This window comes from Numenius arquata, chromosome Z (assembly GCF_964106895.1).
Source record: "Numenius arquata chromosome Z, bNumArq3.hap1.1, whole genome shotgun sequence".
Lineage (NCBI taxonomy): Eukaryota > Metazoa > Chordata > Aves > Charadriiformes > Scolopacidae > Numenius > Numenius arquata.
Window position 1 is genome coordinate 9,760,552 of NC_133616.1, and position 25,915 is coordinate 9,786,466.

At 61.4% G+C, this 25,915-nt stretch overlaps 8 protein-coding genes across 10 annotated transcripts in view; 7 read left to right on the forward strand and 1 right to left on the reverse strand.

Annotated features, from left to right (window-relative positions):
* UBAP2 (ubiquitin associated protein 2) overlaps nucleotides 1-25,915 on the reverse strand; it is a 162,878-nt gene that overhangs the window by 33,276 nt on the left and 103,687 nt on the right. The gene's annotated exons all lie outside the window — the stretch shown is intronic.
* On the forward strand, nucleotides 358-936 carry LOC141477160 (interferon-like). Its single transcript, XM_074166244.1, has one exon. The coding sequence runs from the start codon at nucleotides 358-360 to the stop codon at nucleotides 934-936; it is 579 nt and encodes a 192-aa protein (XP_074022345.1).
* Nucleotides 4,091-4,669, forward strand: LOC141477161 (interferon-like). Its single transcript, XM_074166245.1, has one exon. The coding sequence runs from the start codon at nucleotides 4,091-4,093 to the stop codon at nucleotides 4,667-4,669; it is 579 nt and encodes a 192-aa protein (XP_074022346.1).
* Nucleotides 7,827-8,405, forward strand: LOC141477162 (interferon-like). Its single transcript, XM_074166246.1, has one exon. The coding sequence runs from the start codon at nucleotides 7,827-7,829 to the stop codon at nucleotides 8,403-8,405; it is 579 nt and encodes a 192-aa protein (XP_074022347.1).
* On the forward strand, nucleotides 11,555-12,133 carry LOC141477163 (interferon-like). The gene has a single exon (XM_074166247.1). The coding sequence runs from the start codon at nucleotides 11,555-11,557 to the stop codon at nucleotides 12,131-12,133; it is 579 nt and encodes a 192-aa protein (XP_074022348.1).
* LOC141477165 (interferon-like) lies at nucleotides 15,283-15,861 on the forward strand. The gene has a single exon (XM_074166248.1). The coding sequence runs from the start codon at nucleotides 15,283-15,285 to the stop codon at nucleotides 15,859-15,861; it is 579 nt and encodes a 192-aa protein (XP_074022349.1).
* LOC141477166 (interferon-like) lies at nucleotides 19,011-19,589 on the forward strand. Its single transcript, XM_074166249.1, has one exon. It carries the CDS (start codon nucleotides 19,011-19,013, stop codon nucleotides 19,587-19,589), a length of 579 nt encoding a protein of 192 aa, XP_074022350.1.
* LOC141477167 (interferon-like) lies at nucleotides 22,743-23,321 on the forward strand. The gene has a single exon (XM_074166250.1). It carries the CDS (start codon nucleotides 22,743-22,745, stop codon nucleotides 23,319-23,321), a length of 579 nt encoding a protein of 192 aa, XP_074022351.1.

Here is a 25,915-nt window from a genome sequence, read left to right on the forward strand (position 1 = left end):
CCACGGGAAACTTCAGCCCCAGAATTCGCAGAGGCACCACAGGCAAACCCCGCCACAGCTCACCCCACGGGCTCGGCCCCACCGCTTTCCCATCCCAAAAATCAACCCCTACAGCCAACCTCCTCCCTCCCCACAACACACCGCCACCGCCCTCCCTACGCACCCAACAGCCCAACAACGCACTTCCCCGAGACCACCAGGCAAAACCAAAAATGACAGCTGGAAACTCGCAACCGGAAAGCGAGGAAGCAAAAGCCCCGGCACCGCATAAAGACGCCCACCCGCCACCACACCAAGCACACACGCCACCCGCACCGCCAACCAGCCTCACCAGCCTCCTGACCAACACCACCCACCATGCCTGCGCCCGCAACACCCCACACCCGCCTGCCCCACGGCGCCCCGACGCTCCTGCTCCTCCTCACGGCTCTCGCCACCACCCTCGCCTGCCGCCACCTGCCTCCCTGCCACACCACCTTCCCCTGGGACAGCCTCAACATCCTCCGACGCATGGCTCCCGCACCCACGCAGCCCTGCCAACACCAACAGCCCCTCTTCCCCTTCCCCGACACCCTCCTCCACACCCACCAACCACAGCAAGCCGCTGCCGTCGCCAGACACATCCTCCACAACCTCTTCGCCGCCCTCAGCAGCCACACCATCCCCCAACACTGGGACGACCAGGCACGCCATCGCCTCCTCAACAACCTCCACCACCACAGCCAGCAGCTCCACCAATGCCTCGCACACAACGCCACGCTCTTCCAAGGCCAAGGGCCTCGCAACGCCACCCTCGCCATCAGCAAGTACTTCAGACGCATCCAACACTTCCTCCACGCCCACAACCACAGCGCCTGCGCCTGGGACCACATCCGCCTCGAAGCTCGCGCCTCTTTCCAACGCCTCCACAACCTCACCCGCACCATCTGCGCTTAGAACAACCACCCCCAACAACCCACGCGGACCCAACAACACTTCTCCACCACCCACCCACACCCGCCTCCCACCTCTCGCCTCTCCTCTCCCACGGCAAGAGCCGCGGCACCCTCCGCCTCCAGTCACCCACCCCCTAGTTATACAACTGTCTTTATTTATTTATTTATTTATTTATTTACTTGTTTGTTTGTTTGTTTATTTATTTATTCGGACAACGCCTTCCATCTATTTATTCCACACACAATAAAGACCTCTTGCAAAAACCCTGCCGATGCCTCTCCTCTCACAAGCACACCAACGGGGCTCTGGGGCGCGGGGAAAACACCTCCACTCCACACCGACTCCAAGCCCTGCTCCAAACAGGGCTCTCCACACCCCGCCACCGCTCCCCTCTTGCCCACCTCCCCAAGGAGACACCTGCCTACACCTCCTCCCAAAACCCCGGGCAGGCTTCAGCCGGCGCCATCACAACCGTCTCGGCCACCCTTGGCTCCTCAACACTTGCCACCTTCCACCCCGCTTCACACACACTCAACAGCAGCTCCGCAGGCCTCAGGACAAGGACACCCACCTCTCGCGGCGGCTCCACAGGAGGGCCACAAACACCATCCCCGCCACGGAACACCTCTCCCACGCGACAGCCCGAGAGACAGATGCCCTTCTTCCGCCGGGAGAAGAAGAGAAGCCTCTGGGGAGACCTTCTTGCGCCCTTTCAACAAATACTTCACAGGCGCTTGGAAGACCAAAGATGGGGACAGACTTTTTAGTAGCGCCTGTAGCCACAGCACAAGGGGGAACGGTTTGAAACCAAGAGAGGGTACCTTCAGGCCCCGTACCAGGAAGCCATCGTTACCATGACGCTGCTGAAACACTGGCTGCTCAGAGAGGCTGGAGATGCCCCAGCCCTGCAAACACTCAAGGTCGCGTGTCTCACGGGGGGCTCTCAGGAGCCCCATCTAGTTGAACGGGTCTCTGCTCGTTGCTGGGGGCTCGGACCAGATGACCTTGAAAGGCACCAGTGCAGGTTAGGGGTGGACCTGCTGCAAAGCAGTTCGGAGGAGAAGGATCTGGGGGGCCCGGTAGATAGGAAACTAGCCACGAGCCAGCAATGTGCCCTTCTTGCCGAGAGGGCCAACGGAACCCTGGGCTGCATCGGGAAGAGTGTGGCCAGTAGGTCGAGGGAGGTCATTCTCCCCCTCGACTCTGCACTGCTCAGGCCACAACTGGAATACTGCATCCAGTTCCGGGCTCCCCGGTTCAAGAGAGACAGGGAACTGCTGGACAGAGTCCAGCGTAGGGCAACACAGATCATCAAGGGATTGGAGCGTCTCCCTTACGAGGAAAGGCGGAGAGAGCTGGGACTCTTCAGCCTGCAGAAGAGAAGGCTGAGGGGAGTCCTTATTCATGCTTACGACTATCCCAAGGGTGGGCCGAAGGCCGATGGAGCCAGGCTCTTTTCAGCGCTTCCCAGTGACGGGACGAGGGGCAACGGGCACAAGCCGGAACAGGGGAAGGCCCACTCAAATATGAGGAAAAACTTCCCAGCGAGGTGAGGGTGACAGAGCACCGGAACAGGCTGCCCGGGGACGCCGTGCAGTCCCCTTCGCGGGAGATCTTCAACACCCGCCTGGATGCAGCCCTCAGCAACGCGCTCGAGGCAACCCTGCTCTAGCAGGGGAGATGGACTAGACCATCTCTAGAGGTCCCTTCCAATTCCGACAATTCCGTGAAAGGCCTCGCCCAACCCAAAACACTCCATCGGCCAATCGCTTGCATCAGGCTCGCTCGGGCTACTCTTGCCACTTCAGGCGCTTTTCGCCACAACCCTCCCCTCGCGCTCCTGCCAAACTCCTTGCACCACCAACTGGTCTCGGCCAACACGCCGTGTTGCTCCAGCCATACGCCTCCAACATCAGCCCACCTCCTGCCCTCACCGCCCCGAGGGACGCCAAAGCATCACGCACCAGCCAGCACCCCAAGCACACCACCCACCAACACAACCTTGCCTCGCAAGACCGTGGTGGTCCCCGGCCCGACACCACCTTCCCGACACCACAACCACACACGCCCTTCCCCTGCTCCGAAAGCTTGGAGAAAGCACCTGCCAGCGTCCATCCCACAACCACACCACCGTCCTTGCTCTTGGAAGGCACCTGAAAACCTCACCCAGTCCACCCTCCACCTCCTCCTCCCACTACAGCCCCACAGCTACATCCCCTGCCTCAGCTTCCCCTCCACGCACTCTTGCACACCCCTCCTTCCAGGCACCCCGGGCCTCAGGCCATCCCAAACCCAAGGCCCTTGGCTTACGGGGAGGAGGGGGACACACTTTCTTCTTTGCTCTCCAGCCACCTCAGGCAAGCAGGCAGAGAAAACACAACAAGACCCCCCGCCACCGGGGCACACGCCTGCCACCACAGCCAGGGACACAACCCAGCAGCAGCCACCGGGGCACGAGGAGGACAAAAACTCTTCCCTTTCTCCTCCTCCCTTTCCTCAAGCCTTTCCTCCCCACTCTCACCACCGTCCAGCACAGCAGCTGCGGCAGCTCCAGCCACCAACACAGCCAAGGCTACACCACTGCCTGCACCCACAGCCGCTTCCTCGACAGCCGCCGCTGCCACCCCCGCTGGCCACCATCCCTCCAGCCGGGGGCTCCCCAGCCTCCCCCAGCTGACATCGCTTCACAACCCTGCCCAACACGAAAAGGAAAGCCCAGCCAAGAGGAAAACAAAGCCCAGCCACAAGTGAAAGGAAAACACACCACAACCAACACCGCCCCACCACACGGAAAAGACCACGGGAAACTTCAGCCCCAGAATTCGCAGAGGCACCACAGGCAAACCCCGCCACAGCTCACCCCACGGGCTCGGCCCCACCGCTTTCCCATCCCAAAAATCAACCCCTACAGCCAACCTCCTCCCTCCCCACAACACACCGCCACCGCCCTCCCTACGCACCCAACAGCCCAACAACGCACTTCCCCGAGACCACCAGGCAAAACCAAAAATGACAGCTGGAAACTCGCAACCGGAAAGCGAGGAAGCAAAAGCCCCGGCACCGCATAAAGACGCCCACCCGCCACCACACCAAGCACACACGCCACCCGCACCGCCAACCAGCCTCACCAGCCTCCTGACCAACACCACCCACCATGCCTGCGCCCGCAACACCCCACACCCGCCTGCCCCACGGCGCCCCGACGCTCCTGCTCCTCCTCACGGCTCTCGCCACCACCCTCGCCTGCCGCCACCTGCCTCCCTGCCACACCACCTTCCCCTGGGACAGCCTCAACATCCTCCGACGCATGGCTCCCGCACCCACGCAGCCCTGCCAACACCAACAGCCCCTCTTCCCCTTCCCCGACACCCTCCTCCACACCCACCAACCACAGCAAGCCGCTGCCGTCGCCAGACACATCCTCCACAACCTCTTCGCCGCCCTCAGCAGCCACACCATCCCCCAACACTGGGACGACCAGGCACGCCATCGCCTCCTCAACAACCTCCACCACCACAGCCAGCAGCTCCACCAATGCCTCGCACACAACGCCACGCTCTTCCAAGGCCAAGGGCCTCGCAACGCCACCCTCGCCATCAGCAAGTACTTCAGACGCATCCAACACTTCCTCCACGCCCACAACCACAGCGCCTGCGCCTGGGACCACGTCCGCCTCGAAGCTCGCGCCTCTTTCCAACGCCTCCACAACCTCACCCGCACCATCTGCGCTTAGAACAACCACCCCCAACAACCCACGCGGACCCAACAACACTTCTCCACCACCCACCCACACCCGCCTCCCACCTCTCGCCTCTCCTCTCCCACGGCAAGAGCCGCGGCACCCTCCGCCTCCAGTCACCCACCCCCTAGTTATACAACTGTCTTTATTTATTTATTTATTTATTTATTTATTTACTTGTTTGTTTGTTTGTTTGTTTATTTATTCGGACAACGCCTTCCATCTATTTATTCCACACACAATAAAGACCTCTTGCAAAAACCCTGCCGATGCCTCTCCTCTCACAAGCACACCAACGGGGCTCTGGGGCGCGGGGAAAACACCTCCACCCCACACCGACTCCAAGCCCTGCTCCAAACAGGGCTCTCCACACCCCGCCACCGCTCCCCTCTTGCCCACCTCCCCAAGGAGACACCTGCCTACACCTCCTCCCAAAACCCCGGGCAGGCTTCAGCCGGCGCCATCACAACCGTCTCGGCCACCCTTGGCTCCTCAACACTTGCCACCTTCCACCCCGCTTCACACACACTCAACAGCAGCTCCGCAGGCCTCAGGACAAGGACACCCACCTCTCGCGGCGGCTCCACAGGAGGGCCACAAACACCATCCCCGCCACGGAACACCTCTCCCACGCGACAGCCCGAGAGACAGATGCCCTTCTTCTGCCGGGAGAAGAAGAGAAGCCTCTGGGGAGACCTTCTTGCGCCCTTTCAACAAATACTTCACAGGCGCTTGGAAGACCAAAGATGGGGACAGACTTTTTAGTAGCGCCTGTAGCCACAGCACAAGGGGGAACGGTTTGAAACCAAGAGAGGGTACCTTCAGGCCCCGTACCAGGAAGCCATCGTTACCATGACGCTGCTGAAACACTGGCTGCTCAGAGAGGCTGGAGATGCCCCAGCCCTGCAAACACTCAAGGTCGCGTGTCTCGGGGGGGCTCTCAGGAGCCCCATCTAGTTGAACGGGTCTCTGCTCGTTGCTGGGGGCTCGGACCAGATGACCTTGAAAGGCACCAGTGCAGGTTAGGGGTGGACCTGCTGCAAAGCAGTTCGGAGGAGAAGGATCTGGGGGGCCCGGTAGATAGGAAACTAGCCACGAGCCAGCAATGTGCCCTTCTCGCCGAGAGGGCCAACGGAACCCTGGGCTGCATCGGGAAGAGTGTGGCCAGTAGGTCGAGGGAGGTCATTCTCCCCCTCGACTCTGCACTGCTCAGGCCACAACTGGAATACTGCATCCAGTTCCGGGCTCCCCGGTTCAAGAGAGACAGGGAACTGCTGGACAGAGTCCAGCGTAGGGCAACACAGATCATCAAGGGATTGGAGCGTCTCCCTTACGAGGAAAGGCGGAGAGAGCTGGGACTCTTCAGCCTGCAGAAGAGAAGGCTGAGGGGAGTCCTTATTCATGCTTACGACTATCCCAAGGGTGGGCCGAAGGCCGATGGAGCCAGGCTCTTTTCAGCGCTTCCCAGTGACGGGACGAGGGGCAACGGGCACAAGCCGGAACAGGGGAAGGCCCACTCAAATATGAGGAAAAACTTCCCAGCGAGGTGAGGGTGACAGAGCACCGGAACAGGCTGCCCGGGGACGCCGTGCAGTCCCCTTCGCGGGAGATCTTCAACACCCGCCTGGATGCAGCCCTCAGCAACGCGCTCGAGGCAACCCTGCTCTAGCAGGGGAGATGGACTAGACCATCTCTAGAGGTCCCTTCCAATTCCGACAATTCCGTGAAAGGCCTCGCCCAACCCAAAACACTCCATCGGCCAATCGCTTGCATCAGGCTCGCTCGGGCTACTCTTGCCACTTCAGGCGCTTTTCGCCACAACCCTCCCCTCGCGCTCCTGCCAAACTCCTTGCACCACCAACTGGTCTCGGCCAACACGCCGTGTTGCTCCAGCCATACGCCTCCAACATCAGCCCACCTCCTGCCCTCACCGCCCCGAGGGACGCCAAAGCATCACGCACCAGCCAGCACCCCAAGCACACCACCCACCAACACAACCTTGCCTCGCAAGACCGTGGTGGTCCCCGGCCCGACACCACCTTCCCGACACCACAACCACACACGCCCTTCCCCTGCTCCGAACGCTTGGAGAAAGCACCTGCCAGCGTCCATCCCACAACCACACCACCGTCCTTGCTCTTGGAAGGCACCTGAAAACCTCACCCAGTCCACCCTCCACCTCCTCCTCCCACTACAGCCCCACAGCTACATCCCCTGCCTCAGCTTCCCCTCCACGCACTCTTGCACACCCCTCCTTCCAGGCACCCCGGGCCTCAGGCCATCCCAAACCCAAGGCCCTTGGCTTACGGGGAGGAGGGGGACACACTTTCTTCTTTGCTCTCCAGCCACCTCAGGCAAGCAGGCAGAGAAAACACAACAAGACCCCCCGCCACCGGGGCACACGCCTGCCACCACAGCCAGGGACACAACCCAGCAGCAGCCACCGGGGCACGAGGAGGACAAAAACTCTTCCCTTTCTCCTCCTCCCTTTCCTCAAGCCTTTCCTCCCCACTCTCACCACCGTCCAGCACAGCAGCTGCGGCAGCTCCAGCCACCAACACAGCCAAGGCTACACCACTGCCTGCACCCACAGCCGCTTCCTCGACAGCCGCCGCTGCCACCCCTGCTGGCCACCATCCCTCCAGCCGGGGGCTCCCCAGCCTCCCCCAGCTGACATCGCTTCACAACCCTGCCCAACACGAAAAGGAAAGCCCAGCCAAGAGGAAAACAAAGCCCAGCCACAAGTGAAAGGAAAACACACCACAACCAACACCGCCCCACCACACGGAAAAGACCACGGGAAACTTCAGCCCCAGAATTCGCAGAGGCACCACAGGCAAACCCCGCCACAGCTCACCCCACGGGCTCGGCCCCACCGCTTTCCCATCCCAAAAATCAACCCCTACAGCCAACCTCCTCCCTCCCCACAACACACCGCCACCGCCCTCCCTACGCACCCAACAGCCCAACAACGCACTTCCCCGAGACCACCAGGCAAAACCAAAAATGACAGCTGGAAACTCGCAACCGGAAAGCGAGGAAGCAAAAGCCCCGGCACCGCATAAAGACGCCCACCCGCCACCACACCAAGCACACACGCCACCCGCACCGCCAACCAGCCTCACCAGCCTCCTGACCAACACCACCCACCATGCCTGCGCCCGCAACACCCCACACCCGCCTGCCCCACGGCGCCCCGACGCTCCTGCTCCTCCTCACGGCTCTCGCCACCACCCTCGCCTGCCGCCACCTGCCTCCCTGCCACACCACCTTCCCCTGGGACAGCCTCAACATCCTCCGACGCATGGCTCCCGCACCCACGCAGCCCTGCCAACACCAACAGCCCCTCTTCCCCTTCCCCGACACCCTCCTCCACACCCACCAACCACAGCAAGCCGCTGCCGTCGCCAGACACATCCTCCACAACCTCTTCGCCGCCCTCAGCAGCCACACCATCCCCCAACACTGGGACGACCAGGCACGCCATCGCCTCCTCAACAACCTCCACCACCACAGCCAGCAGCTCCACCAATGCCTCGCACACAACGCCACGCTCTTCCAAGGCCAAGGGCCTCGCAACGCCACCCTCGCCATCAGCAAGTACTTCAGACGCATCCAACACTTCCTCCACGCCCACAACCACAGCGCCTGCGCCTGGGACCACGTCCGCCTCGAAGCTCGCGCCTCTTTCCAACGCCTCCACAACCTCACCCGCACCATCTGCGCTTAGAACAACCACCCCCAACAACCCACGCGGACCCAACAACACTTCTCCACCACCCACCCACACCCGCCTCCCACCTCTCGCCTCTCCTCTCCCACGGCAAGAGCCGCGGCACCCTCCGCCTCCAGTCACCCACCCCCTAGTTATACAACTGTCTTTATTTATTTATTTATTTATTTACTTGTTTGTTTGTTTGTTTATTTATTTATTCGGACAACGCCTTCCATCTATTTATTCCACACACAATAAAGACCTCTTGCAAAAACCCTGCCGATGCCTCTCCTCTCACAAGCACACCAACGGGGCTCTGGGGCGCGGGGAAAACACCTCCACTCCACACCGACTCCAAGCCCTGCTCCAAACAGGGCTCTCCACACCCCGCCACCGCTCCCCTCTTGCCCACCTCCCCAAGGAGACACCTGCCTACACCTCCTCCCAAAACCCCGGACAGGCTTCAGCCGGCGCCATCACAACCGTCTCGGCCACCCTTGGCTCCTCAACACTTGCCACCTTCCACCCCGCTTCACACACACTCAACAGCAGCTCCGCAGGCCTCAGGACAAGGACACCCACCTCTCGCGGCGGCTCCACAGGAGGGCCACAAACACCATCCCCGCCACGGAACACCTCTCCCACGCGACAGCCCGAGAGACAGATGCCCTTCTTCCGCCGGGAGAAGAAGAGAAGCCTCTGGGGAGACCTTCTTGCGCCCTTTCAACAAATACTTCACAGGCGCTTGGAAGACCAAAGATGGGGACAGACTTTTTAGTAGCGCCTGTAGCCACAGCACAAGGGGGAACGGTTTGAAACCAAGAGAGGGTACCTTCAGGCCCCGTACCAGGAAGCCATCGTTACCATGACGCTGCTGAAACACTGGCTGCTCAGAGAGGCTGGAGATGCCCCAGCCCTGCAAACACTCAAGGTCGCGTGTCTCGGGGGGGCTCTCAGGAGCCCCATCTAGTTGAACGGGTCTCTGCTCGTTGCTGGGGGCTCGGACCAGATGACCTTGAAAGGCACCAGTGCAGGTTAGGGGTGGACCTGCTGCAAAGCAGTTCGGAGGAGAAGGATCTGGGGGGCCCGGTAGATAGGAAACTAGCCACGAGCCAGCAATGTGCCCTTCTCGCCGAGAGGGCCAACGGAACCCTGGGCTGCATCGGGAAGAGTGTGGCCAGTAGGTCGAGGGAGGTCATTCTCCCCCTCGACTCTGCACTGCTCAGGCCACAACTGGAATACTGCATCCAGTTCCGGGCTCCCCGGTTCAAGAGAGACAGGGAACTGCTGGACAGAGTCCAGCGTAGGGCAACACAGATCATCAAGGGATTGGAGCGTCTCCCTTACGAGGAAAGGCGGAGAGAGCTGGGACTCTTCAGCCTGCAGAAGAGAAGGCTGAGGGGAGTCCTTATTCATGCTTACGACTATCCCAAGGGTGGGCCGAAGGCCGATGGAGCCAGGCTCTTTTCAGCGCTTCCCAGTGACGGGACGAGGGGCAACGGGCACAAGCCGGAACAGGGGAAGGCCCACTCAAATATGAGGAAAAACTTCCCAGCGAGGTGAGGGTGACAGAGCACCGGAACAGGCTGCCCGGGGACGCCGTGCAGTCCCCTTCGCGGGAGATCTTCAACACCCGCCTGGATGCAGCCCTCAGCAACGCGCTCGAGGCAACCCTGCTCTAGCAGGGGAGATGGACTAGACCATCTCTAGAGGTCCCTTCCAATTCCGACAATTCCGTGAAAGGCCTCGCCCAACCCAAAACACTCCATCGGCCAATCGCTTGCATCAGGCTCGCTCGGGCTACTCTTGCCACTTCAGGCGCTTTTCGCCACAACCCTCCCCTCGCGCTCCTGCCAAACTCCTTGCACCACCAACTGGTCTCGGCCAACACGCCGTGTTGCTCCAGCCATACGCCTCCAACATCAGCCCACCTCCTGCCCTCACCGCCCCGAGGGACGCCAAAGCATCACGCACCAGCCAGCACCCCAAGCACACCACCCACCAACACAACCTTGCCTCGCAAGACCGTGGTGGTCCCCGGCCCGACACCACCTTCCCGACACCACAACCACACACGCCCTTCCCCTGCTCCGAAAGCTTGGAGAAAGCACCTGCCAGCGTCCATCCCACAACCACACCACCGTCCTTGCTCTTGGAAGGCACCTGAAAACCTCACCCAGTCCACCCTCCACCTCCTCCTCCCACTACAGCCCCACAGCTACATCCCCTGCCTCAGCTTCCCCTCCACGCACTCTTGCACACCCCTCCTTCCAGGCACCCCGGGCCTCAGGCCATCCCAAACCCAAGGCCCTTGGCTTACGGGGAGGAGGGGGACACACTTTCTTCTTTGCTCTCCAGCCACCTCAGGCAAGCAGGCAGAGAAAACACAACAAGACCCCCCGCCACCGGGGCACACGCCTGCCACCACAGCCAGGGACACAACCCAGCAGCAGCCACCGGGGCACGAGGAGGACAAAAACTCTTCCCTTTCTCCTCCTCCCTTTCCTCAAGCCTTTCCTCCCCACTCTCACCACCGTCCAGCACAGCAGCTGCGGCAGCTCCAGCCACCAACACAGCCAAGGCTACACCACTGCCTGCACCCACAGCCGCTTCCTCGACAGCCGCCGCTGCCACCCCCGCTGGCCACCATCCCTCCAGCCGGGGGCTCCCCAGCCTCCCCCAGCTGACATCGCTTCACAACCCTGCCCAACACGAAAAGGAAAGCCCAGCCAAGAGGAAAACAAAGCCCAGCCACAAGTGAAAGGAAAACACACCACAACCAACACCGCCCCACCACACGGAAAAGACCACGGGAAACTTCAGCCCCAGAATTCGCAGAGGCACCACAGGCAAACCCCGCCACAGCTCACCCCACGGGCTCGGCCCCACCGCTTTCCCATCCCAAAAATCAACCCCTACAGCCAACCTCCTCCCTCCCCACAACACACCGCCACCGCCCTCCCTACGCACCCAACAGCCCAACAACGCACTTCCCCGAGACCACCAGGCAAAACCAAAAATGACAGCTGGAAACTCGCAACCGGAAAGCGAGGAAGCAAAAGCCCCGGCACCGCATAAAGACGCCCACCCGCCACCACACCAAGCACACACGCCACCCGCACCGCCAACCAGCCTCATCAGCCTCCTGACCAACACCACCCACCATGCCTGCGCCCGCAACACCCCACACCCGCCTGCCCCACGGCGCCCCGACGCTCCTGCTCCTCCTCACGGCTCTCGCCACCACCCTCGCCTGCCGCCACCTGCCTCCCTGCCACACCACCTTCCCCTGGGACAGCCTCAACATCCTCCGACGCATGGCTCCCGCACCCACGCAGCCCTGCCAACACCAACAGCCCCTCTTCCCCTTCCCCGACACCCTCCTCCACACCCACCAACCACAGCAAGCCGCTGCCGTCGCCAGACACATCCTCCACAACCTCTTCGCCGCCCTCAGCAGCCACACCATCCCCCAACACTGGGACGACCAGGCACGCCATCGCCTCCTCAACAACCTCCACCACCACAGCCAGCAGCTCCACCAATGCCTCGCACACAACGCCACGCTCTTCCAAGGCCAAGGGCCTCGCAACGCCACCCTCGCCATCAGCAAGTACTTCAGACGCATCCAACACTTCCTCCACGCCCACAACCACAGCGCCTGCGCCTGGGACCACGTCCGCCTCGAAGCTCGCGCCTCTTTCCAACGCCTCCACAACCTCACCCGCACCATCTGCGCTTAGAACAACCACCCCCAACAACCCACGCGGACCCAACAACACTTCTCCACCACCCACCCACACCCGCCTCCCACCTCTCGCCTCTCCTCTCCCACGGCAAGAGCCGCGGCACCCTCCGCCTCCAGTCACCCACCCCCTAGTTATACAACTGTCTTTATTTATTTAGTTATTTATTTACTTGTTTGTTTGTTTGTTTATTTATTTATTCGGACAACGCCTTCCATCTATTTATTCCACACACAATAAAGACCTCTTGCAAAAACCCTGCCGATGCCTCTCCTCTCACAAGCACACCAACGGGGCTCTGGGGCGCGGGGAAAACACCTCCACCCCACACCGACTCCAAGCCCTGCTCCAAACAGGGCTCTCCACACCCCGCCACCGCTCCCCTCTTGCCCACCTCCCCAAGGAGACACCTGCCTACACCTCCTCCCAAAACCCCGGACAGGCTTCAGCCGGCGCCATCACAACCGTCTCGGCCACCCTTGGCTCCTCAACACTTGCCACCTTCCACCCCGCTTCACACACACTCAACAGCAGCTCCGCAGGCCTCAGGACAAGGACACCCACCTCTCGCGGCGGCTCCACAGGAGGGCCACAAACACCATCCCCGCCACGGAACACCTCTCCCACGCGACAGCCCGAGAGACAGATGCCCTTCTTCTGCCGGGAGAAGAAGAGAAGCCTCTGGGGAGACCTTCTTGCGCCCTTTCAACAAATACTTCACAGGCGCTTGGAAGACCAAAGATGGGGACAGACTTTTTAGTAGCGCCTGTAGCCACAGCACAAGGGGGAACGGTTTGAAACCAAGAGAGGGTACCTTCAGGCCCCGTACCAGGAAGCCATCGTTACCATGACGCTGCTGAAACACTGGCTGCTCAGAGAGGCTGGAGATGCCCCAGCCCTGCAAACACTCAAGGTCGCGTGTCTCGGGGGGGCTCTCAGGAGCCCCATCTAGTTGAACGGGTCTCTGCTCGTTGCTGGGGGCTCGGACCAGATGACCTTGAAAGGCACCAGTGCAGGTTAGGGGTGGACCTGCTGCAAAGCAGTTCGGAGGAGAAGGATCTGGGGGGCCCGGTAGATAGGAAACTAGCCACGAGCCAGCAATGTGCCCTTCTCGCCGAGAGGGCCAACGGAACCCTGGGCTGCATCGGGAAGAGTGTGGCCAGTAGGTCGAGGGAGGTCATTCTCCCCCTCGACTCTGCACTGCTCAGGCCACAACTGGAATACTGCATCCAGTTCCGGGCTCCCCGGTTCAAGAGAGACAGGGAACTGCTGGACAGAGTCCAGCGTAGGGCAACACAGATCATCAAGGGATTGGAGCGTCTCCCTTACGAGGAAAGGCGGAGAGAGCTGGGACTCTTCAGCCTGCAGAAGAGAAGGCTGAGGGGAGTCCTTATTCATGCTTACGACTATCCCAAGGGTGGGCCGAAGGCCGATGGAGCCAGGCTCTTTTCAGCGCTTCCCAGTGACGGGACGAGGGGCAACGGGCACAAGCCGGAACAGGGGAAGGCCCACTCAAATATGAGGAAAAACTTCCCAGCGAGGTGAGGGTGACAGAGCACCGGAACAGGCTGCCCGGGGACGCCGTGCAGTCCCCTTCGCGGGAGATCTTCAACACCCGCCTGGATGCAGCCCTCAGCAACGCGCTCAAGGCAACCCTGCTCTAGCAGGGGAGATGGACTAGACCATCTCTAGAGGTCCCTTCCAATTCCGACAATTCCGTGAAAGGCCTCGCCCAACCCAAAACACTCCATCGGCCAATCGCTTGCATCAGGCTCGCTCGGGCTACTCTTGCCACTTCAGGCGCTTTTCGCCACAACCCTCCCCTCGCGCTCCTGCCAAACTCCTTGCACCACCAACTGGTCTCGGCCAACACGCCGTGTTGCTCCAGCCATACGCCTCCAACATCAGCCCACCTCCTGCCCTCACCGCCCCGAGGGACGCCAAAGCATCACGCACCAGCCAGCACCCCAAGCACACCACCCACCAACACAACCTTGCCTCGCAAGACCGTGGTGGTCCCCGGCCCGACACCACCTTCCCGACACCACAACCACACACGCCCTTCCCCTGCTCCGAAAGCTTGGAGAAAGCACCTGCCAGCGTCCATCCCACAACCACACCACCGTCCTTGCTCTTGGAAGGCACCTGAAAACCTCACCCAGTCCACCCTCCACCTCCTCCTCCCACTACAGCCCCACAGCTACATCCCCTGCCTCAGCTTCCCCTCCACGCACTCTTGCACACCCCTCCTTCCAGGCACCCCGGGCCTCAGGCCATCCCAAACCCAAGGCCCTTGGCTTACGGGGAGGAGGGGGACACACTTTCTTCTTTGCTCTCCAGCCACCTCAGGCAAGCAGGCAGAGAAAACACAACAAGACCCCCCGCCACCGGGGCACACGCCTGCCACCACAGCCAGGGACACAACCCAGCAGCAGCCACCGGGGCACGAGGAGGACAAAAACTCTTCCCTTTCTCCTCCTCCCTTTCCTCAAGCCTTTCCTCCCCACTCTCACCACCGTCCAGCACAGCAGCTGCGGCAGCTCCAGCCACCAACACAGCCAAGGCTACACCACTGCCTGCACCCACAGCCGCTTCCTCGACAGCCGCCGCTGCCACCCCCGCTGGCCACCATCCCTCCAGCCGGGGGCTCCCCAGCCTCCCCCAGCTGACATCGCTTCACAACCCTGCCCAACACGAAAAGGAAAGCCCAGCCAAGAGGAAAACAAAGCCCAGCCACAAGTGAAAGGAAAACACACCACAACCAACACCGCCCCACCACACGGAAAAGACCACGGGAAACTTCAGCCCCAGAATTCGCAGAGGCACCACAGGCAAACCCCGCCACAGCTCACCCCACGGGCTCGGCCCCACCGCTTTCCCATCCCAAAAATCAACCCCTACAGCCAACCTCCTCCCTCCCCACAACACACCGCCACCGCCCTCCCTACGCACCCAACAGCCCAACAACGCACTTCCCCGAGACCACCAGGCAAAACCAAAAATGACAGCTGGAAACTCGCAACCGGAAAGCGAGGAAGCAAAAGCCCCGGCACCGCATAAAGACGCCCACCCGCCACCACACCAAGCACACACGCCACCCGCACCGCCAACCAGCCTCACCAGCCTCCTGACCAACACCACCCACCATGCCTGCGCCCGCAACACCCCACACCCGCCTGCCCCACGGCGCCCCGACGCTCCTGCTCCTCCTCACGGCTCTCGCCACCACCCTCGCCTGCCGCCACCTGCCTCCCTGCCACACCACCTTCCCCTGGGACAGCCTCAACATCCTCCGACGCATGGCTCCCGCACCCACGCAGCCCTGCCAACACCAACAGCCCCTCTTCCCCTTCCCCGACACCCTCCTCCACACCCACCAACCACAGCAAGCCGCTGCCGTCGCCAGACACATCCTCCACAACCTCTTCGCCGCCCTCAGCAGCCACACCATCCCCCAACACTGGGACGACCAGGCACGCCATCGCCTCCTCAACAACCTCCACCACCACAGCCAGCAGCTCCACCAATGCCTCGCACACAACGCCACGCTCTTCCAAGGCCAAGGGCCTCGCAACGCCACCCTCGCCATCAGCAAGTACTTCAGACGCATCCAACACTTCCTCCACGCCCACAACCACAGCGCCTGCGCCTGGGACCACGTCCGCCTCGAAGCTCGCGCCTCTTTCCAACGCCTCCACAACCTCACCCGCACCATCTGCGCTTAGAACAACCACCCCCAACAACCCACGCGGACCCAACAACACTTCTCCACCACCCACCCACACCCGCCTCCCACCTCTCGCCTCTCCTCTCCCACGGCAAGAGCCGCGGCACCCTCCGCCTCCAGTCACCCACCCCCTAGTTATACAACTGTCTTTATTTATTTATTTATTTATTTACTTGTTTGTTTGTTTGTTTATTTATTTATTCGGACAACGCCTTCCATCTATTTATTCCACACACAATAAAGACCTCTTGCAAAAACCCTGCCGATGCCTCTCCTCTCACAAGCACACCAACGGGGCTCTGGGGCGCGGGGAAAACACCTCCACCCCACACCGACTCCAAGCCCTGCTCCAAACAGGGCTCTCCACACCCCGCCACCGCTCCCCTCTTGCCCACCTCCCCAAGGAGACACCTGCCTACACCTCCTCCCAAAACCCCGGGCAGGCTTCAGCCGGCGCCATCACAACCGTCTCGGCCACCCTTGGCTCCTCAACACTTGCCACCTTCCACCCCGCTTCACACACACTCAACAGCAGCTCCGCAGGCCTCAGGACAAGGACACCCACCTCTCGCGGCGGCTCCACAGGAGGGCCACAAACACCATCCCCGCCACGGAACACCTCTCCCACGCGACAGCCCGAGAGACAGATGCCCTTCTTCTGCCGGGAGAAGAAGAGAAGCCTCTGGGGAGACCTTCTTGCGCCCTTTCAACAAATACTTCACAGGCGCTTGGAAGACCAAAGATGGGGACAGACTTTTTAGTAGCGCCTGTAGCCACAGCACAAGGGGGAACGGTTTGAAACCAAGAGAGGGTACCTTCAGGCCCCGTACCAGGAAGCCATCGTTACCATGACGCTGCTGAAACACTGGCTGCTCAGAGAGGCTGGAGATGCCCCAGCCCTGCAAACACTCAAGGTCGCGTGTCTCGGGGGGGCTCTCAGGAGCCCCATCTAGTTGAACGGGTCTCTGCTCGTTGCTGGGGGCTCGGACCAGATGACCTTGAAAGGCACCAGTGCAGGTTAGGGGTGGACCTGCTGCAAAGCAGTTCGGAGGAGAAGGATCTGGGGGGCCCGGTAGATAGGAAACTAGCCACGAGCCAGCAATGTGCCCTTCTCGCCGAGAGGGCCAACGGAACCCTGGGCTGCATCGGGAAGAGTGTGGCCAGTAGGTCGAGGGAGGTCATTCTCCCCCTCGACTCTGCACTGCTCAGGCCACAACTGGAATACTGCATCCAGTTCCGGGCTCCCCGGTTCAAGAGAGACAGGGAACTGCTGGACAGAGTCCAGCGTAGGGCAACACAGATCATCAAGGGATTGGAGCGTCTCCCTTACGAGGAAAGGCGGAGAGAGCTGGGACTCTTCAGCCTGCAGAAGAGAAGGCTGAGGGGAGTCCTTATTCATGCTTACGACTATCCCAAGGGTGGGCCGAAGGCCGATGGAGCCAGGCTCTTTTCAGCGCTTCCCAGTGACGGGACGAGGGGCAACGGGCACAAGCCGGAACAGGGGAAGGCCCACTCAAATATGAGGAAAAACTTCCCAGCGAGGTGAGGGTGACAGAGCACCGGAACAGGCTGCCCGGGGACGCCGTGCAGTCCCCTTCGCGGGAGATCTTCAACACCCGCCTGGATGCAGCCCTCAGCAACGCGCTCAAGGCAACCCTGCTCTAGCAGGGGAGATGGACTAGACCATCTCTAGAGGTCCCTTCCAATTCCGACAATTCCGTGAAAGGCCTCGCCCAACCCAAAACACTCCATCGGCCAATCGCTTGCATCAGGCTCGCTCGGGCTACTCTTGCCACTTCAGGCGCTTTTCGCCACAACCCTCCCCTCGCGCTCCTGCCAAACTCCTTGCACCACCAACTGGTCTCGGCCAACACGCCGTGTTGCTCCAGCCATACGCCTCCAACATCAGCCCACCTCCTGCCCTCACCGCCCCGAGGGACGCCAAAGCATCACGCACCAGCCAGCACCCCAAGCACACCACCCACCAACACAACCTTGCCTCGCAAGACCGTGGTGGTCCCCGGCCCGACACCACCTTCCCGACACCACAACCACACACGCCCTTCCCCTGCTCCGAACGCTTGGAGAAAGCACCTGCCAGCGTCCATCCCACAACCACACCACCGTCCTTGCTCTTGGAAGGCACCTGAAAACCTCACCCAGTCCACCCTCCACCTCCTCCTCCCACTACAGCCCCACAGCTACATCCCCTGCCTCAGCTTCCCCTCCACGCACTCTTGCACACCCCTCCTTCCAGGCACCCCGGGCCTCAGGCCATCCCAAACCCAAGGCCCTTGGCTTACGGGGAGGAGGGGGACACACTTTCTTCTTTGCTCTCCAGCCACCTCAGGCAAGCAGGCAGAGAAAACACAACAAGACCCCCCGCCACCGGGGCACACGCCTGCCACCACAGCCAGGGACACAACCCAGCAGCAGCCACCGGGGCACGAGGAGGACAAAAACTCTTCCCTTTCTCCTCCTCCCTTTCCTCAAGCCTTTCCTCCCCACTCTCACCACCGTCCAGCACAGCAGCTGCGGCAGCTCCAGCCACCAACACAGCCAAGGCTACACCACTGCCTGCACCCACAGCCGCTTCCTCGACAGCCGCCGCTGCCACCCCTGCTGGCCACCATCCCTCCAGCCGGGGGCTCCCCAGCCTCCCCCAGCTGACATCGCTTCACAACCCTGCCCAACACGAAAAGGAAAGCCCAGCCAAGAGGAAAACAAAGCCCAGCCACAAGTGAAAGGAAAACACACCACAACCAACACCGCCCCACCACACGGAAAAGACCACGGGAAACTTCAGCCCCAGAATTCGCAGAGGCACCACAGGCAAACCCCGCCACAGCTCACCCCACGGGCTCGGCCCCACCGCTTTCCCATCCCAAAAATCAACCCCTACAGCCAACCTCCTCCCTCCCCACAACACACCGCCACCGCCCTCCCTACGCACCCAACAGCCCAACAACGCACTTCCCCGAGACCACCAGGCAAAACCAAAAATGACAGCTGGAAACTCGCAACCGGAAAGCGAGGAAGCAAAAGCCCCGGCACCGCATAAAGACGCCCACCCGCCACCACACCAAGCACACACGCCACCCGCACCGCCAACCAGCCTCACCAGCCTCCTGACCAACACCACCCACCATGCCTGCGCCCGCAACACCCCACACCCGCCTGCCCCACGGCGCCCCGACGCTCCTGCTCCTCCTCACGGCTCTCGCCACCACCCTCGCCTGCCGCCACCTGCCTCCCTGCCACACCACCTTCCCCTGGGACAGCCTCAACATCCTCCGACGCATGGCTCCCGCACCCACGCAGCCCTGCCAACACCAACAGCCCCTCTTCCCCTTCCCCGACACCCTCCTCCACACCCACCAACCACAGCAAGCCGCTGCCGTCGCCAGACACATCCTCCACAACCTCTTCGCCGCCCTCAGCAGCCACACCATCCCCCAACACTGGGACGACCAGGCACGCCATCGCCTCCTCAACAACCTCCACCACCACAGCCAGCAGCTCCACCAATGCCTCGCACACAACGCCACGCTCTTCCAAGGCCAAGGGCCTCGCAACGCCACCCTCGCCATCAGCAAGTACTTCAGACGCATCCAACACTTCCTCCACGCCCACAACCACAGCGCCTGCGCCTGGGACCACGTCCGCCTCGAAGCTCGCGCCTCTTTCCAACGCCTCCACAACCTCACCCGCACCATCTGCGCTTAGAACAACCACCCCCAACAACCCACGCGGACCCAACAACACTTCTCCACCACCCACCCACACCCGCCTCCCACCTCTCGCCTCTCCTCTCCCACGGCAAGAGCCGCGGCACCCTCCGCCTCCAGTCACCCACCCCCTAGTTATACAACTGTCTTTATTTATTTATTTATTTATTTATTTACTTGTTTGTTTGTTTGTTTATTTATTTATTCGGACAACGCCTTCCATCTATTTATTCCACACACAATAAAGACCTCTTGCAAAAACCCTGCCGATGCCTCTCCTCTCACAAGCACACCAACGGGGCTCTGGGGCGCGGGGAAAACACCTCCACTCCACACCGACTCCAAGCCCTGCTCCAAACAGGGCTCTCCACACCCCGCCACCGCTCCCCTCTTGCCCACCTCCCCAAGGAGACACCTGCCTACACCTCCTCCCAAAACCCCGGACAGGCTTCAGCCGGCGCCATCACAACCGTCTCGGCCACCCTTGGCTCCTCAACACTTGCCACCTTCCACCCCGCTTCACACACACTCAACAGCAGCTCCGCAGGCCTCAGGACAAGGACACCCACCTCTCGCGGCGGCTCCACAGGAGGGCCACAAACACCATCCCCGCCACGGAACACCTCTCCCACGCGACAGCCCGAGAGACAGATGCCCTTCTTCCGCCGGGAGAAGAAGAGAAGCCTCTGGGGAGACCTTCTTGCGCCCTTTCAACAAATACTTCACAGGCGCTTGGAAGACCAAAGATGGGGACAGACTTTTTAGTAGCGCCTGTAGCCACAGCACAAGGGGGAACGGTTTGAAACCAAGAGAGGGTACCTTCAGGCCCCGTACCAGGAAGCCATCGTTACCATGACGCTGCTGAAACACTGGCTGCTCAGAGAGGCTGGAGATGCCCCAGCCCTGCAAACACTCAAGGTCGCGTGTCTCGGGGGGGCTCTCAGGAGCCCCATCTAGTTGAACGGGTCTCTGCTCGTTGCTGGGGGCTCGGACCAGATGACCTTGAAAGGCACCAGTGCAGGTTAGGGGTGGACCTGCTGCAAAGCAGTTCGGAGGAGAAGGATCTGGGGGGCCCGGTAGATAGGAAACTAGCCACGAGCCAGCAATGTGCCCTTCTCGCCGAGAGGGCCAACGGAACCCTGGGCTGCATCGGGAAGAGTGTGGCCAGTAGGTCGAGGGAGGTCATTCTCCCCCTCGACTCTGCACTGCTCAGGCCACAACTGGAATACTGCATCCAGTTCCGGGCTCCCCGGTTCAAGAGAGACAGGGAACTGCTGGACAGAGTCCAGCGTAGGGCAACACAGATCATCAAGGGATTGGAGCGTCTCCCTTACGAGGAAAGGCGGAGAGAGCTGGGACTCTTCAGCCTGCAGAAGAGAAGGCTGAGGGGAGTCCTTATTCATGCTTACGACTATCCCAAGGGTGGGCCGAAGGCCGATGGAGCCAGGCTCTTTTCAGCGCTTCCCAGTGACGGGACGAGGGGCAACGGGCACAAGCCGGAACAGGGGAAGGCCCACTCAAATATGAGGAAAAACTTCCCAGCGAGGTGAGGGTGACAGAGCACCGGAACAGGCTGCCCGGGGACGCCGTGCAGTCCCCTTCGCGGGAGATCTTCAACACCCGCCTGGATGCAGCCCTCAGCAACGCGCTCAAGGCAACCCTGCTCTAGCAGGGGAGATGGACTAGACCATCTCTAGAGGTCCCTTCCAATTCCGACAATTCCGTGAAAGGCCTCGCCCAACCCAAAACACTCCATCGGCCAATCGCTTGCATCAGGCTCGCTCGGGCTACTCTTGCCACTTCAGGCGCTTTTCGCCACAACCCTCCCCTCGCGCTCCTGCCAAACTCCTTGCACCACCAACTGGTCTCGGCCAACACGCCGTGTTGCTCCAGCCATACGCCTCCAACATCAGCCCACCTCCTGCCCTCACCGCCCCGAGGGACGCCAAAGCATCACGCACCAGCCAGCACCCCAAGCACACCACCCACCAACACAACCTTGCCTCGCAAGACCGTGGTGGTCCCCGGCCCGACACCACCTTCCCGACACCACAACCACACACGCCCTTCCCCTGCTCCGAACGCTTGGAGAAAGCACCTGCCAGCGTCCATCCCACAACCACACCACCGTCCTTGCTCTTGGAAGGCACCTGAAAACCTCACCCAGTCCACCCTCCACCTCCTCCTCCCACTACAGCCCCACAGCTACATCCCCTGCCTCAGCTTCCCCTCCACGCACTCTTGCACACCCCTCCTTCCAGGCACCCCGGGCCTCAGGCCATCCCAAACCCAAGGCCCTTGGCTTACGGGGAGGAGGGGGACACACTTTCTTCTTTGCTCTCCAGCCACCTCAGGCAAGCAGGCAGAGAAAACACAACAAGACCCCCCGCCACCGGGGCACACGCCTGCCACCACAGCCAGGGGCACAACCCAGCAGCAGCCACCGGGGCACGAGGAGGACAAAAACTCTTCCCTTTCTCCTCCTCCCTTTCCTCAAGCCTTTCCTCCCCACTCTCACCACCGTCCAGCACAGCAGCTGCGGCAGCTCCAGCCACCAACACAGCCAAGGCTACACCACTGCCTGCACCCACAGCCGCTTCCTCGACAGCCGCCGCTGCCACCCCCGCTGGCCACCATCCCTCCAGCCGGGGGCTCCCCAGCCTCCCCCAGCTGACATCGCTTCACAACCCTGCCCAACACGAAAAGGAAAGCCCAGCCAAGAGGAAAACAAAGCCCAGCCACAAGTGAAAGGAAAACACACCACAACCAACACCGCCCCACCACACGGAAAAGACCACGGGAAACTTCAGCCCCAGAATTCGCAGAGGCACCACAGGCAAACCCCGCCACAGCTCACCCCACGGGCTCGGCCCCACCGCTTTCCCATCCCAAAAATCAACCCCTACAGCCAACCTCCTCCCTCCCCACAACACACCGCCACCGCCCTCCCTACGCACCCAACAGCCCAACAACGCACTTCCCCGAGACCACCAGGCAAAACCAAAAATGACAGCTGGAAACTCGCAACCGGAAAGCGAGGAAGCAAAAGCCCCGGCACCGCATAAAGACGCCCACCCGCCACCACACCAAGCACACACGCCACCCGCACCGCCAACCAGCCTCACCAGCCTCCTGACCAACACCACCCACCATGCCTGCGCCCGCAACACCCCACACCCGCCTGCCCCACGGCGCCCCGACGCTCCTGCTCCTCCTCACGGCTCTCGCCACCACCCTCGCCTGCCGCCACCTGCCTCCCTGCCACACCACCTTCCCCTGGGACAGCCTCAACATCCTCCGACGCATGGCTCCCGCACCCACGCAGCCCTGCCAACACCAACAGCCCCTCTTCCCCTTCCCCGACACCCTCCTCCACACCCACCAACCACAGCAAGCCGCTGCCGTCGCCAGACACATCCTCCACAACCTCTTCGCCGCCCTCAGCAGCCACACCATCCCCCAACACTGGGACGACCAGGCACGCCATCGCCTCCTCAACAACCTCCACCACCACAGCCAGCAGCTCCACCAATGCCTCGCACACAACGCCACGCTCTTCCAAGGCCAAGGGCCTCGCAACGCCACCCTCGCCATCAGCAAGTACTTCAGACGCATCCAACACTTCCTCCACGCCCACAACCACAGCGCCTGCGCCTGGGACCACGTCCGCCTCGAAGCTCGCGCCTCTTTCCAACGCCTCCACAACCTCACCCGCACCATCTGCGCTTAGAACAACCACCCCCAACAACCCACGCGGACCCAACAACACTTCTCCACCACCCACCCACACCCGCCTCCCACCTCTCGCCTCTCCTCTCCCACGGCAAGAGCCGCGGCACCCTCCGCCTCCAGTCACCCACCCCCTCGTTATACAACTGTCTTTATTTATTTATTTAGTTATTTATTTACTTGTTTGTTTGTTTGTTTATTTATTTATTCGGACAACGCCTTCCATCTATTTATTCCACACACAATAAAGACCTCTTGCAAAAACCCTGCCGATGCCTCTCCTCTCACAAGCACACCAACGGGGCTCTGGGGCGCGGGGAAAACACCTCCACTCCACACCGACTCCAAGCCCTGCTCCAAACAGGGCTCTCCACACCCCGCCACCGCTCCCCTCTTGCCCACCTCCCCAAGGAGACACCTGCCTACACCTCCTCCCAAAACCCCGGGCAGGCTTCAGCCGGCGCCATCACAACCGTCTCGGCCACCCTTGGCTCCTCAACACTTGCCACCTTCCACCCCGCTTCACACACACTCAACAGCAGCTCCGCAGGCCTCAGGACAAGGACACCCACCTCTCGCGGCGGCTCCACAGGAGGGCCACAAACACCATCCCCGCCACGGAACACCTCTCCCACGCGACAGCCCGAGAGACAGATGCCCTTCTTCCGCCGGGGGAAGAAGAGAAGCCTCTGGGGAGACCTTCTTGCGCCCTTTCAACAAATACTTCACAGGCGCTTGGAAGACCAAAGATGGGGACAGACTTTTTAGTAGCGCCTGTAGCCACAGCACAAGGGGGAACGGTTTGAAACCAAGAGAGGGTACCTTCAGGCCCCGTACCAGGAAGCCATCGTTACCATGACGCTGCTGAAACACTGGCTGCTCAGAGAGGCTGGAGATGCCCCAGCCCTGCAAACACTCAAGGTCGCGTGTCTCACGGGGGGCTCTCAGGAGCCCCATCTAGTTGAACGGGTCTCCGCTCGTTGCTGGGGGCTCGGACCAGATGACCTTGAAAGGCACCAGTGCAGGTTAGGGGTGGACCTGCTGCAAAGCAGTTCGGAGGAGAAGGATCTGGGGGGCCCGGTAGATAGGAAACTAGCCACGAGCCAGCAATGTGCCCTTCTCGCCGAGAGGGCCAACGGAACCCTGGGCTGCATCGGGAAGAGTGTGGCCAGTAGGTCGAGGGAGGTCATTCTCCCCCTCGACTCTGCACTGCTCAGGCCACAACTGGAATACTGCATCCAGTTCCGGGCTCCCCGGTTCAAGAGAGACAGGGAACTGCTGGACAGAGTCCAGCGTAGGGCAACACAGATCATCAAGGGATTGGAGCGTCTCCCTTACGAGGAAAGGCGGAGAGAGCTGGGACTCTTCAGCCTGCAGAAGAGAAGGCTGAGGGGAGTCCTTATTCATGCTTACGACTATCCCAAGGGTGGGCCGAAGGCCGATGGAGCCAGGCTCTTTTCAGCGCTTCCCAGTGACGGGACGAGGGGCAACGGGCACAAGCCGGAACAGGGGAAGGCCCACTCAAATATGAGGAAAAACTTCCCAGCGAGGTGAGGGTGACAGAGCACCGGAACAGGCTGCCCGGGGACGCCGTGCAGTCCCCTTCGCGGGAGATCTTCAACACCCGCCTGGATGCAGCCCTCAGCAACGCGCTCAAGGCAACCCTGCTCTAGCAGGGGAGATGGACTAGACCATCTCTAGAGGTCCCTTCCAATTCCGACAATTCCGTGAAAGGCCTCGCCCAACCCAAAACACTCCATCGGCCAATCGCTTGCATCAGGCTCGCTCGGGCTACTCTTGCCACTTCAGGCGCTTTTCGCCACAACCCTCCCCTCGCGCTCCTGCCAAACTCCTTGCACCACCAACTGGTCTCGGCCAACACGCCGTGTTGCTCCAGCCATACGCCTCCAACATCAGCCCACCTCCTGCCCTCACCGCCCCGAGGGACGCCAAAGCATCACGCACCAGCCAGCACCCCAAGCACACCACCCACCAACACAACCTTGCCTCGCAAGACCGTGGTGGTCCCCGGCCCGACACCACCTTCCCGACACCACAACCACACACGCCCTTCCCCTGCTCCGAACGCTTGGAGAAAGCACCTGCCAGCGTCCATCCCACAACCACACCACCGTCCTTGCTCTTGGAAGGCACCTGAAAACCTCACCCAGTCCACCCTCCACCTCCTCCTCCCACTACAGCCCCACAGCTACATCCCCTGCCTCAGCTTCCCCTCCACGCACTCTTGCACACCCCTCCTTCCAGGCACCCCGGGCCTCAGGCCATCCCAAACCCAAGGCCCTTGGCTTACGGGGAGGAGGGGGACACACTTTCTTCTTTGCTCTCCAGCCACCTCAGGCAAGCAGGCAGAGAAAACACAACAAGACCCCCCGCCACCGGGGCACACGCCTGCCACCACAGCCAGGGGCACAACCCAGCAGCAGCCACCGGGGCACGAGGAGGACAAAAACTCTTCCCTTTCTCCTCCTCCCTTTCCTCAAGCCTTTCCTCCCCACTCTCACCACCGTCCAGCACAGCAGCTGCGGCAGCTCCAGCCACCAACACAGCCAAGGCTACACCACTGCCTGCACCCAC

Coding starts and splice junctions, on each gene's coding strand:
- LOC141477161 (XM_074166245.1), top strand. CDS start 4,091: ATGCCTGCGCCCGCAACACCCCACACCCGCCTGCCCCACGGCGCCCCG.
- LOC141477163 (XM_074166247.1), top strand. CDS start 11,555: ATGCCTGCGCCCGCAACACCCCACACCCGCCTGCCCCACGGCGCCCCG.
- LOC141477160 (XM_074166244.1), top strand. CDS start 358: ATGCCTGCGCCCGCAACACCCCACACCCGCCTGCCCCACGGCGCCCCG.
- LOC141477162 (XM_074166246.1), top strand. CDS start 7,827: ATGCCTGCGCCCGCAACACCCCACACCCGCCTGCCCCACGGCGCCCCG.
- LOC141477165 (XM_074166248.1), top strand. CDS start 15,283: ATGCCTGCGCCCGCAACACCCCACACCCGCCTGCCCCACGGCGCCCCG.
- LOC141477166 (XM_074166249.1), top strand. CDS start 19,011: ATGCCTGCGCCCGCAACACCCCACACCCGCCTGCCCCACGGCGCCCCG.
- LOC141477167 (XM_074166250.1), top strand. CDS start 22,743: ATGCCTGCGCCCGCAACACCCCACACCCGCCTGCCCCACGGCGCCCCG.